The 13705-nt window shown below is 40.9% G+C and overlaps 1 protein-coding gene across 5 annotated transcripts in view; it reads right to left on the bottom strand.

Annotated features, from left to right (window-relative positions):
* Positions 1 to 261: 261 nt before the first annotated feature.
* The window catches only part of BRPF3 (bromodomain and PHD finger containing 3), a 37249-nt gene continuing 23805 nt past the window's right edge, over positions 262 to 13705 (bottom strand). For 2 of the 5 annotated variants that reach the window (XM_033152546.1, XM_033152547.1), the window contains exons 8-13: positions 12129 to 12632; positions 7999 to 8095; positions 6966 to 7063; positions 5228 to 5325; positions 3153 to 3307; positions 262 to 2746 (exon numbers count right to left, since the gene is read on the bottom strand). In XM_033152546.1, coding sequence (XP_033008437.1) covers positions 2563 to 2746; positions 3153 to 3307; positions 5228 to 5325; positions 6966 to 7063; positions 7999 to 8095; positions 12129 to 12632 — 1136 coding nt within the window. In that variant the 3' untranslated portion in view covers positions 262 to 2562. The remainder of the gene's footprint in view (positions 2747 to 3152; positions 3308 to 5227; positions 5326 to 6965; positions 7064 to 7998; positions 8096 to 12128; positions 12633 to 13705) is intronic. The other 3 variants (XM_033152548.1, XM_033152549.1, XM_033152550.1) reach the window with 3 other exon arrangements.

The raw sequence follows: 13705 nt of genomic DNA, 5'->3' as shown, positions 1-13705 counted from the left end.
ATTGTGTGTTTGACATGTCATTTTGGGAAGAGTTTTTCTTGAAAATGGTGTACATATTCCTTAAAGAAATGCATACCTGTCAACTTTTCAACATTCTACGAAATCTGACACTTAAATATAATTGAGGAAAAGCTTTGGGAACCACACAGATTTCCAGGAAAGGAGGTATATGAAAACTGCTAAATGCTTGGGACTTATGAAAATTCACATTATATTTCAAAGTCCAGATTGTCAGCTAAAGGATCTCCCAAGACAATTCAATTAGTTATTTTACATTAGAACATTTATTTCTCAGAGAGAAAATATAGCTTCAGACAGTCAGATTATAGTAGGTAAAATTAGCATTTTTTTTCTTTACAAGCATAGAATTTTATTACCTCTTTTATACCATCTGATATAAACAGTTCTAGAAAGCAAATAAACTCACTTTCTATAATAAATAGAGCCATCTGTGCTTTACAGCAGACTGACAAGTCACGTTTAGGTCCCATAGCAACAGCAGGATATTAGCCAATTCAAATCCTTAAAGTGTAATTTTTAAAAAAGGAAAAAAGGAAAATGCAAGATCTTAAAACAGTTATACATAAGTCACAAGTCCACAGCTGAGCTACAACCTGGGAAAAGTGTATGTTGCTTTAAATTAATTACACTGTGTGCATACAAAAGACCCAGCAACACAACCGAGGACTTCAAGAATGGTAACAATCGGCCTGAATAATTTAGAATAGTATTTTACAACTATGTACAGAAGTTCCTTCCACAGCCACACTATTTAGGCATTATCAACTTTAAAAAAAATCCTATTCTCATTCTTTATATGTTACAGATATTTTCCATAAAGTGTGGTTTTATGTCCCCAATATATAAGACGTGGTACTTTTAAAAAAAGTAGACCACATAGAAATGGCAGTGATTTTCCCCCTTATTATTAACATTTTGTTCCACAATCTCTTTAGTATGAAGAAAAAATAAAAGAATAAAAGAATACTGAGTTAAAAAGAAAAGAAACAATTATATTTTAAAATTACAATCTTGCTTTGCACCTTTGGTTTGTAACGCTTAAAAAGACATAGAGAAATCTTGACAAATCAGAATTCAAATGTGAAATGCTTTGTCAACTTGCAAACTTCAGCTTTCCCTGTTTTTCCAGCACATGCAAGTTAAAAGCTAGGATTCTCGGAGGAGTTGCACTCTTGACTTTAACGGATTCCAGTAACGAAGGTTCATAGAGCATGAAATATTTATGGGGGAAGCTAAGGGTGAAACTGCAATGTGTTCTGGTGAGCAACAAAACAGACATCGTTCCAAATTCAACACAAAACAAGATGGGGGAAATTTTGAGGGCAAGGGGGAACTGCAGTTTGACACTAATGCCCTGACCCAAAGCTCCACACGGCAATACACACATGGCACTCTATGCAAGCAGGTACTGCACCATTTAAAGGGTGAGAAATCTCTGCACATGCCATGAGGTGCACAATGGCCACATGGAAACCTGTTTCTGCATACAGCCAGCCTCCTCTATAGACATCCAGCAATCATGCGGCTTTATGGGTCAGGGTGATGATGTACAGAAGCGAATGAGGCAGCTCTTACTCGGACAGAACTTCTGTACGCAGTGCCCCTAAAATGGAGCTATGTGCTAGACGTTTTTAAAACCAAAAAGGTTCTGCTTTTGTTGTGTCCTAGTAAATCTTAGTCCTCAACAGCATTGCTCCAGCAGGCTAGATGCTTCCCAAAAGAAGATTTAAAACACTGCTTTGCCCAGTTTCAAACATGTTATTAACCTGAAGTTGAAATGTAAAAACTACTTCATAAATGTAATCGCACAAAACATTTCACAAGTGATTTCATCTTCATATTTAAAGCTCTGTGCATTTAAATGTGCATGAGGGAGGAGGGAAAACCCACCAAAATATTATCTCTATCCTTCCTGTTAGTAAGATCTAACATAAAAACCTATATAAACCTAGGCATGTGGTTTCTAGACTAGCCTTTAAATGTATAAATGCAGTGGGGCAAACCAGTGCTTTTTAAAATAACAGGAAAAAGTATGTTGAATATTAAATTTGGCACACAAGAGTCATCTAAAGGATAAAGGATTATTTATAGCAGTGGCAGGCTCCAGGTAATTCTTCGTTAGCTGAACTTGGGACTAGCTGAAGAATGAAACACAAGAGACTCATGGGACTTGCAGTCCAATCGCCAAATGAGTTCAGCTTGCTCTATAACCAAGGCCACGGCAGGACAGTGCAGCTGCTCCTGACATCCTCTTCCTAGTCAGACTATTACATCACTTCATTTCCTGCTGGCTCTTCACTGAGACAGATTCAGAAAGAATCCAGACAGGCTTTATGGCACATATCAGATACTTTACAGCTGCTTTCCCTACTACTAGGAATAGTGCATCTCTGTTATGAACGCAAACGGACATAGCATTCACACCGTCCTTCAAGCAGGGGAGAATCCCCTACTGATCAGTGACCCGAAACCCACTGTGCCTATAGATGCAGGCATTATTTCCAGAAAGAGCAGGAAGGGCAGAGCAGGCTCTTTCAGTCCCTACAGATAATTTGGTGTGACAAAAGGGTGGTCTCCCCGAACCCGACTCATATGGATCATGGCCCGGTCATATGCCACCTGGACAGACTTGCGGATGCTGGTTTTTCGTCCCTCCATCATCTTTAGTTTATCCACTGTGTCATCTACTCCAAGAGGAATAACTTTTTCCTGTGGAAGCCACTGCCTGCAGTTCAAAAGCAGATATACAGGCAAAAATTATTGATGAGAATGCATAAGAAAACACAAGGAAATCTATTTCCAATGATCCTGAGCCTTTGTTTTCTCCCAGACTGCAAAGATTTATTTCCAAATTTACAGACACGTTTGTCGCTATTCATTTTAACTGGAAACCCTCAAGGAATGTCAATTAAGTCTGATGAATAACAGTGTGACATGTACACCCTCCAAAAGAAGGAAGTTGTGTAACAACTCTGCTTGGTGCCAAAAGAGGAAGGAAGAACTGGCAGGTCTTCCCTCCTACCTTCTGGGTGCTTAAATTTTAAGCTGCAAATTCATCAGTATAACTTCTTGATACTCTGCAGTCAAAAAAAAAAGTTCTTTCCTTAACCTGTTTGTTTACATTTACTCACCATGTCCTCTTGTTGTCAAAGAAAAGGACAAGGAAAAGCTTTTCTCCAACTTCTGCTTGCCTCTGCTCCCCTAACTTCAATACCTCCAGAGGAGGGACAGGAATTGGGACTCCATTGTGAAGGAGGCCCTCGCGAGGCATGTCAGGGTCAATTATCTAAAAACACAAGGCAAAATACACAGGTTATACTATGGAAACTCATCACCGAACTTAGAAATTCTGCCTGAAGATAAAAGTCCTGTTCTGTAGCACCCAAGGAAACTGGGGAAAGGATGAGTGGGTAGCAAAGAAATCTCATCTATGGTAGTAGAATGTGAATTCTTGATTGAAATTAAAGGAACAATCTTCACAACCATCTGAGCATTTAGGTGGAAGCAGCATGGATTCAAGAAAATTGTGAAGAAGTTAGCAGGGGCAAAGCATTATGTGCAGCAGGGCAGAGCGTAGAGGTGATAAGGCTGGAAGCTGTTTTAGCTAAAAGGTTCAGAAAACACAACTTATTTTCACTCTCTATTTCAACTGGTCAGAATTAAGTACTTTAATGCAAAAGGAAAGCAAGATGAATAACAACCATTCATCTACGCTTTCCAGTCTAGAGAAAACTTAGCGTTTCTCTGTTATTCCGTACTGAAGAATCAGATAAGTGAACAAGTAAGGAGAAGCTTGTGCAATTTTTGGCAAATTAGATTTCAAAATAACTTTATTCAATAGACAGTACACCATCCCTGCTTACCCACTATTCAGCTGTCCCAGTTTACTTTCACTCACACCAGTTTCATTATGGTACAAGTCTATTGATTCAGGCTGGCTATCAGTTAATTTGCTTTTATTGGCTGCTAATTAGACTCAACATTGTTGGCATTTGGGCATAGGGAGGATTCATTGTTGGAGCTTTTACTTGAGTTTTCTGTTGCATAAATACATGTTTACAGAATGACTTTGCTGTGCTCCTTAACTTTTTGTTTTGACATTTTAAATTATGACTATTGTAAAACACTTATGTGGGCTGTGTGCCATACATCTCATTCAACTAACCTGAAACCTAATTTTTGAATGTTTTATTCTAACTAGATTTTGTTATTAGCTTTTATCAGTGGTGGGGACTCTCAGGCCTGTGGCCCCAATTAAGTCTGCAAAGCCTCCCCATTTGGCCCACAGGACATTTCAACCAACCTGCACTCAACCTGCCCTGCACCTGACTTCTGGTGTGTAGGACACAACAATCTTGTGAGTACTTTGTAATGGGCTTTTTGGAGCACTCTGAAAGGTGCTTTGTGAGTTGTGCATTTGCCTACACAGTATGATTTAAAACTGTGAAGGCAAAAGAGGATCACCTTACATCTTTGTGACATCAGGTGATTGACAGGTGGGCTCCCCACCCACTTGTCAAATTTGGCCCACTGGGGGGTGAGGGAGATAATGATCTGGCCTGCTAGGAAGATCCAGTTCCTCACCTCTGCTACACACCTGTACCTGGGAATCAGTCCCACTGAAATCAGTGAGGCTTTCTACTGTGTAGGCATATGAAGTATTTATATTGCACAGGTGTTTTAAAATATTTAACAATAATGATATTTATGGTGTCTGTTTCTTTTTGGTTAAGAGGAAATCATCCAGGGTTTCCTAGCACTGAGATGGCATCTTTCTAGTTAAAATTGTTTATTATATTTTTATCACTGTTTATCCTTTCATGTTTCGAAATGTGGATGTTACTAGACATATGGCTAAACATATGGTGATAGAGGATTGTTGATTACTACATATTCTGAGTCATTTATTTGTATATTTATTTTCCACCAAAGCACTGGAAGGCAGCTAACAAAAGAATATGGAGCATGCATAAAGAACATTAAAAATGATTAGAAGGAACAAAGTAACAATATGGCTAGCCATGAAACAATAGCTCAGAGGCCCCCAGGTTTTCGTGACGAAAGCGTCAGTGTTGTGTAGGGTTCTTCCAGAGGACATCTTCTCCTCCCTCCTCCACTGAAACTACATTTCGAGCTTAGCACTGTATTATAGGCCACCAAGACGTCCTCCATGGAAAGAAGGTAGCTGTGAACCAGGTATACATACCAACGCCGGGTAAGAAGGGTAGCCACGACATTTCGCCCATACAAGTTCCAGAGGTTCTAGTTCCGTGTGCTCCTCAAAGGGCATCAGTAGGTTTGTACCTAAGGAATCGCAATATGAACTGCCTTAGAATCATAGTCTACCATGACAATAACATTTTTCCTTGAAAGCAATTGCAGATCTATAGATGAAGGCTACTGTTATGAATATGAAGTTGAGGAAGCATATCCTGCATCTGAAATATCACTTCTAATTAAACTTGTAGGTTGAAAAATGAAATCAGGCCAAACATGTTAATTAAAAACAAGCAACTATTTTTCATAAGACAACAATATCTAAGGCAACCTTTGCCAACCTGGTGCCCTCGGGAAGCTTTGGACTGCAACTCCCATCAACCTCTGCTGGCATAGCTGATGGGAGCTGCAGTCCAGAAAACCTGGAAGACACCAGGCTGGCAAAGTCTTATCCTACCATCCTCCTTTTATAAGTAGACAAAATGTTTTGTAAGAATGGATCGGGTATAAAGGCAATACATTGCACACCAGGCAGTGCAATCTTATACTCACATTGACCCAGTACCAAAGGCAAGCTACCATTATGTCAGGAGAATAGCTGCCATATCCAATGTGTGCTCAGCTCACAAGGAGGAAAACACACAAGAAAACCCCCAAACAGTGTAAAAACAGACATGCCCACAACATTCTAGAAGCAAGGGGAATACTCACCTAATGGGGACTGTGCATGCCATGCCACACACATAAAGAAGGAAGCAATAAACTTATAACACTGGGAACACAGCCCCTGCATCACAATATGCATCATATGCAAGCTGCCACCCTAACACCCCCACGCCATCAATGGCAAAGCCAACAACAATCCCATTGAGGTCAGTGCCCAGTCATCCCCCCTGGGCCAGGCAAAGGTTGAAATTCCCTTATGCTCCTCACAATCACTGTTTTATGAACACCACATGCAGCAACACAGTATCCTTCTGTACCACTTGGAGGCAACTGTAATTAGGCATTGCATACATTGTTTAGGGGACTGATGAGAGCATACATAGCCTTTCTGAGACAAGGTTCAAGACCCAACCACAGAGAAAAATACAGGTAAAACCTACCATTGACTGCTGCCATACTAAGCTACTTCCACAAAGACTGAATTCTGCAACATGCAAAAATATTTTCGTGCCCAGAATAAATTATGGAAATTAAATCTGAATATATATTTTAGGCAACATTGCCAAATTTATTCTATTCCCCAAATTATGAGCTTCCCCCTATGCATATTGTTCCATTGATTTAACCCCTGATTAGCTCCACTCTGTGGTCTGAGCCTTCTCCAGATATTGACAACACATTTTCAAGGTTTTCTCTACAGCTATAACATCTGGGTTTGCAGGGGGGTGGGGGTGAAAGCCTCATTATAGAACTTGCCCAAACTCTTTTACCTACATCTTTACAGTGGAACTGATCCTGCCATTTCTTAAATCATAAAAATGGCCGGCTATAAGACTGGCAACAAATGTAAAGAGCATGCTTAGAAACTGATCCTATGCATGCTTACTTGGAAATAAGTTTCAGAGTTCAACAATGCTTATTTTGCTGGCGTTGGAAGGATTGCAACCTTACGTCTCCTTTTGCACAATCCACAGGAAAAAAATAACATCCATAACCTACCGTAGTTGTACAAATTATAGCTACACGTTGTGCTTAAGAAACACCAACACTGTTTTTCTTACCTGAGCTACTGTATTCCAATTCTCCATTTACACCATCCAAAAAAGGGACCCGTGCAAGAGCAGGCTTTCCTCGGCTACGTTTGTGCGGAGTCAGACCACTGTGAAAAGAGAGCCAAGTGATAAAACAATGCTTAGCTCAAAAATACAGCTTGAGCTTCATGGAATGAAGGAAGAGGAGTGGATAGAATGCCGTTGTGGGCAATAACATCTGGACCTGATAAGGGACTTCAGCAGCCTTTCTTTTGGTAAATAACCAAAAGTGGGTGGCCAGAGCAGCAATTAAAACCTTACTGTGAAAGGCAGAAATTCATATGAATCATAGATCTGATCAGCTGCTCCTAGAAGAGTTGGATCCGATGCAAAGGACAGGGAAGGTGGGAAGCAAGCTAATTCAGGCAGGCTGTGCATTGCTGCGGACATTGGAAGCAGGATGTGATAGGGCAGAAGTGAACCAACATTGCAAGAAAGCTGGTTCTCAATCGACTGTTCTGCAGACAAAAGTTCAGATGTAAAGCCAGAGGGAGAATGGTATTGGCAGTGATACTCACTTGGGATAGGCAAGCTAATGACAAGACTGTGCTAAGTATTAAGGACTACTTAATTATTATTAAGAGATTGGGGTCTACTCTTGACCCTATAGCCATCTTGGGATCAAAAGGTAGCTTATCTCAACAATAGACTGGTAACTAAACACAAAATAATGGAAAACACTGATGCTAAAGAATGAAAAAATAATGCAGCCATCAGTGTCACCAATTTACTATATACTGCTTAGCTTAGAATTATACTGCCTAGAATACAAGGGTTGGAACGAATCACCCCTCAGCTGCCACGTGCTAAACAGCACACATGCAGCTAATTCAAGACCATGCAGCCATAATTCCTCTGGAATGCTGATTTTTTTATTTAAAAAAAACCTCTGGCCTCTGATATTGATGTAAGAGGCACCTAAAAGTATAAACGGAAAGAAAAGACTGGAAAATTAGCAAGAGAATGTTTTTTTCTGGGTGAAAGCACCCAGAGAAAGACTTACCTGCAGATGTCAGATGAGAGACCACCACCGAGGCCAGAACTGCACTCTGAGTCGGACCCACTTTCCATATGCTTCCTGAAGCCATTTGTCACTGGTGCTGAGAAGAATGCATGTGAGAATGAGTCTAACTGTATATACAATGCTATTTTAAAAATTCCTTAGACCACAGATGTGGAACGTCCAGCCTGCAGACCTAATTAGGCCCACTATGCCTCCCCATTTGGTCTGTGAGGCCATTTCAGCCAAGTCACATCTATCTGCTCTACATCTGGCATGAGGTCTGGGCAGGTAAAGGTGATGCTTGGGCAAAAGAGGCTTTGCAGGTACCGCCAACCAGCTGATTGAGAGTGCCTGCAAAGCCCCTTGCACAGTGCTTCCTAAGCACCAACTATCAGTTGAACAGTTGCTGCTGGAAAAATGCTGAACACACTTTTTTACCTGCGTGATTTAACAAGCATTTAAAAAATATCCAACTTGGCCAACTTACTCCCCGTCCCCACCTTAGACACATATGAAAGAAAACAGACTACATATACCTACAATGCAGCTAACAAGGCTATTTGAATCATGTTAAAATTTTGTTGGGGGAAAATGCATTTAAGAGTTTAAAGAATGCATTAAATTCTCATCCCCAATGTCTGTGCACAGTTGGAGTCAAGAAGCATCTTGCAACAACTATGTTCAATGGAACTTGTCCCCACCCCACCCCCGGTATTATTATGTTCATAGAGCAGTCCTTACCAACTAGTACCCATTAGCAAGGAAATGTTCCTCATCCACCTCCCTTTTGTCCAGCAACTGCTACCTCCTTAACCCCACTGATAACTGGCGAATTATGGTAAGCACTGCCTTGTCTACAAAGCCAAAATTCAGCCTGAACAAATGTTCACAAGACACATTTTCCATCTGTATATCTGCCAAGCTTCTCCCCCTACACTCTAAAAACCATTTTCAATTCCAGAGGTCTGCACTTAAATGTATAGTTTGCCTGGATTTGATTCTGCATGTCATCTGCTACCTGGTTATGATTACTGATAGGAAGGAAACTTGAGCTTTGCGCATGCCAAGTTTTTCATATAATGATAACCTGCATATGCTGAGAATAAGTAATACAGTCTGTATCTTCAGTGATGTTCCTGATTAGTGCTTGCGGGGGGTAGTTTGGCATTAGTACCTTGCGAAAGAAGTACTACTTTTCATGCATTGTCCCTTATGGTCAAGTGTGCTAACATTGGAAATGCCCCTCATCCCAGTCATCAGCTCAAGACTTCACAACTAATCCCCCCCTTTTTAACTGTTTGTTTTAAACACAGACTGGGCTCATATCCAGTATACAGCAATCCCCTAGATACCTCATTACTTTCCTTTGGGGATGTGTGAATGTGTTTGTTTCTGCTCTTGCATAATCCAAGGAGGTTTGGTCACCCACAGAGGTCTGTTCTCCTTCCTTATTTGGTTTTTTTTTTTTAATGCCCTCACTCATGGCAAGGGTGCAATCTGCATAACAGCCTTTGCATATTCAGTGACACTGGGTTTAGAAATAAAGAAATTAAAGAGCAGGCCTCAACCCTAGGAGGAGAAAGTACATATATAAAAGTATTATAATATCACAGGACAAGGAGAGACAAAGAGAAATAATAAGCGATGAAACAACGGTTGCAAGTGTAGATATCTCTTAATTTCTTAATCTCTTAACCACATATTGGTTATGAAAACAATCCTTTACTCCATCAATAAAGTTTAACCCAGGCACAGGTAAACTTCACTGTAGCCCCAGACTTAGAAAATATGATATATGAGATTTGGAAGCAGGTGAGAAAGCTGTATAATATTCCATCCATGGGTCCCCTGCTGACTAATGTGCTTTATCAGTAGGAAAGTGGAAAATCAAATTGGGGGGGGGGACTATTAGAAACATTTGGTAATGAATTTCCTCTAATTTCACCTACATCTCTTTTACCCATCCTGTAGCTCAGTTCACAAGTCACTGAGCTGTCAAACAAGTGTTTGGGATGGGGAGCAATAACATCTTATCAAGCTGTACTAGCATCACAAGCCAAACTAGGACACGGCAGTATCCCAACAGAATAAGTTATCACTTTCATAACTGGTAACATACAAGTTAAGCGATACCACACAAAGCAGCTGCATAGCACAGAATAAAGTAGAGAGGGGAGCTAGTGGGGACAACTCACCTTCATAGCCCATCTTAAAGGCATTTGTAGCCAACAAAGAATCAACTATTATCAGGGCAACCTAGGCCTTAATACTGCTGTACAATTTGGTCCCTGGGAGCACATTACACTTGTATTCCATAGCATGCACTGGGTCCCTATACAATTCAGAGATTTCAAGGTGCTACACTTGACCTATAAAGGCACCTGAGAAATCAAAGAGACAGTCTTATTTCTTATATCCCATCACCAGCTCTGTAATAAACTAAGGAGCACCCTCGTTTCCTCGGTGCACAAACTGCATACAATAAGGGCACAAAGTTTTATAAAGTTTTATCAGTGGTGGCTCCAAGCTTATGAACTTGTCTCCCCCTATGGATGTGCTAAGGCTCGGCATGAGGCTCTTCCAAAAGGTTTAAGGCCTGTGGAGATGTTTTATTGGGATTTGCATTTGGACTTCATGCTTTTATTTTTAAAATTGTAACCCACTATCAGTCTTGGTTATATAAAGTTAAATAAATGAAACAATGTGAAGCACACAAACCATAAAATAGAGAAGTGCAAGCTAGCATGCTTTCCTAAGTTTGGGTTGTAGCTAAATGGGAGATTCCACCTACTACTTTAAAATCAGTAAAAAGGTAAAGTAACTGCTAGCTAAAAAGGTGTTGCATACCTCTGACAGGTACTACTACACTTGCTCAGTATGAGATTGCACGGCACTATTTTACCAAACACTTCCTTGATTCTCTGTGTCCCTTTCAAAGATAAATCACAGGATCACATGCACATCCTATGAGCACATGCACAAATACTGCTTCAGAAATAGTTACTCATTAAAAAAAAGAAATAGTTACTCATTCAACTTTTTAAGAATGGCTCAAAAATCCCAACAGATTGCTCTAAAAAGCTTCAGAACTGGTCCTTGTTTTTAATGACTAAGAAAAGATATGTGCTAGTTGCTTACTCTGAAAGAAGAAAGCAGAAGTGAGCACACTTGCTTTGTCTTTACATGCTATGGTATTTTTATTATTTCTGTTAGCTGCCTTGAGCAACATTTAATGGAAAGATGGGACATAATTTTGATAAATAAATAAATAAACAAACAAACAAACAAAAAGTATGCTTTTCAATAGCATCAAATCACACAGTCACTTGTGAGTAATCGTGTGCAGATTATTCCAATGATGTGTAAGCATGTGCAAAACAGCCTGAGCTCAGGGACACATTCAGATCAATACTATGACCCTGCTGCTTGCCTTTATAAAAAGTCTCCCTAACACTGTCTGCTTCCTTCCAGATCCTCCAGACCTATAAGTCACCACAGAACCATTACCATCTCTCAGCATATCCATTTGTCCAATTCTGGCACATGACTGCACAAGATCCAGGAACAAGAAACAGTGGAGAAGAATATGGTGTAAGCTTTTCGCATCACTTGATTTCACTGAAAAATTCTCAATAGTGTTAGGGTTCACTACACTATAAATAAATAGTTCACACATGCATACATTAAAAATGGAGAGAGATGTGTATCTGATTCAGCTGAAGGTTGAAAAAGGGGCAAAGAAAAAGAGAGAGACCTACTCTTCCCCTGCAACTCAAACAATCAGGTATTACACTTCTCCCAAAAGCAGCCTAGCATGGTAAAGGCATCAGGGAAGAAAATTCCCAAATTAGTCACAGATTTATAGGCCTTCCTCTGCAATATAAAACTCTTTTCTGCTCCAGAGCCCATAGCTTCCTCTCATCCTTTAGTACAATAAAACTGGATGCTAGTTTTGAGATTCATGCGACAGATATTTGGCAGAACTCAATTCCCAAAGGGACTCAGAGAAATGCTGCGAAGGCGTGGAGACTTCTTGCCAGCAGGCAAGCAGCGCAGCTAACAAGACACCTCTACTCTGGGGATCTCTGGCTTTCCAAGACATCAGAGGAATGAAAGCTCAGGGGAGTCACCTGTCACTCCTGCCTGCCTGGGGGATTTCTCGCCATCGCTCTCGCTGCAGCTCCCACTCTGTGGCCGTTTCCGGGATGGCCGCTCACCCTCTACGCTGGAGGGGGAAAGCTGCCCACTCTGGCTGTGGTCCTCTCCATTCTCAAGGGGGCAGTCCAGACCTCTTTGCAGTTTCACCCCGTTCTTGGCTTTTTTAAAAAGGACAGATGTCCGCCTGCCCACTCCACTAAACGGGGGGCTGGCAGAAGTGCCCGTGGCCTGAAGGGCCAATCCGTTCAGGCCGTTGTCGCTGAGCAAGCGCTGGAAGGCGTGGCTCTCCCTCTGCAGTGTCTTCTTATCAAAGAGCTCGCCCTCGGACTTCAGCCGCTTATGTAGTCTGTTCAAGGACTTGCTTTCGCTAATGGGTTTGAGAGTTGGAGGGTCCTGCAGAGAGTCCAGCTCCGATAGGGGGGGTGCAGGTCCTGTGGGCTCCAGGGTGGGGGGAAGTGGGGGCTTGGTGTCATCTGCTAAAGAGAAAGAGAATCTGCTTGAACATTTTAGAAAGTATTTCCCAAAGTACGGATCACACCTTTCTGCCCCTTTCTATGCTTGAAAGTAAGTGGCAGGTAAAAACTAACTTTTGTTGTATAGCCTAAAGAAAGACGCTCAGAGGTGGGAAAAAATAACTATGGCACTCTGCAGAAGAAAAAATATTCATCCTCTTGAGAGCCAGTCAACATGCTTGTCATTTAACCAACAATGTTATTTATGGTGACAGTACTATGCATCGTTACAAGGGTGCAAATCCCACTGAATTTAATGGAATTTGCTTATAAGTTTACATGCTGAAGTTCAGGCTGCATGACGCTTAATTCCCCAACCTTCTTAACTCTTTTTTTCAGACCCTCATTCCTCAGGTATTTTAAACTCTACATAGCCATGTTTGACATAAGAGGGTAAAGAGACATGGGAGAACTAGAAAACATCACGGAGGAGTTTCAAATGCAAAGAAAGTCTCTTAAGGACCTCGATCATATTGCAAATAATGGAAAACAGTCAAATGTGTATTTTTTTCCTTTTAAACTACGTACTAAGGTCACCAAAAACACCCAGAGACCATTAAACTACCAAATCCAAGCTCAGCTTTCTCTCCAGCGAGCCTTCCTTCCTCTTGAATTCTGTGCCTAAGCATTTCATTCCAATTCATGATGCAATGAGGTCACAGATTAGCACTCATTCTTCCCCCTTTTAAGGTTCTGTTCCTGTTCAAGCATTATTTGCTATCTGTGCAATGTTCTGGTTGTCCGCAGGGGAAAACAAGTTATTCTCTCGACTACCTAAACAGCATGGATTGCCAGCGCTGTGGGAAAGCATGGCTGCTAAGATGACTACAACCCCTTAAGAAGGAATGTCACCATTCAGGAATTTCGTAAGAACCTCATAAAGAGAGCACAGAGCATCTCTGAATTCAAAGTATATTAAGAAGCCTTTGGTCCTATTTAGTGTGGTTCAAAATCAGAGACTGGTACACTTATAAACTAAAGATTATTGTAGATTTAACCAAAACAATAAACATGAGGTAATTCGTTCATACTGAAGC

The sequence above is a fragment of the Lacerta agilis genome, chromosome 6, assembly GCF_009819535.1.
Source record: "Lacerta agilis isolate rLacAgi1 chromosome 6, rLacAgi1.pri, whole genome shotgun sequence".
NCBI classification, from domain to species: domain Eukaryota; kingdom Metazoa; phylum Chordata; class Lepidosauria; order Squamata; family Lacertidae; genus Lacerta; species Lacerta agilis.
The sequence above is the reverse complement of the archived record's forward strand: the minus strand, read 5'-3'. Positions and strand labels throughout refer to the sequence as shown.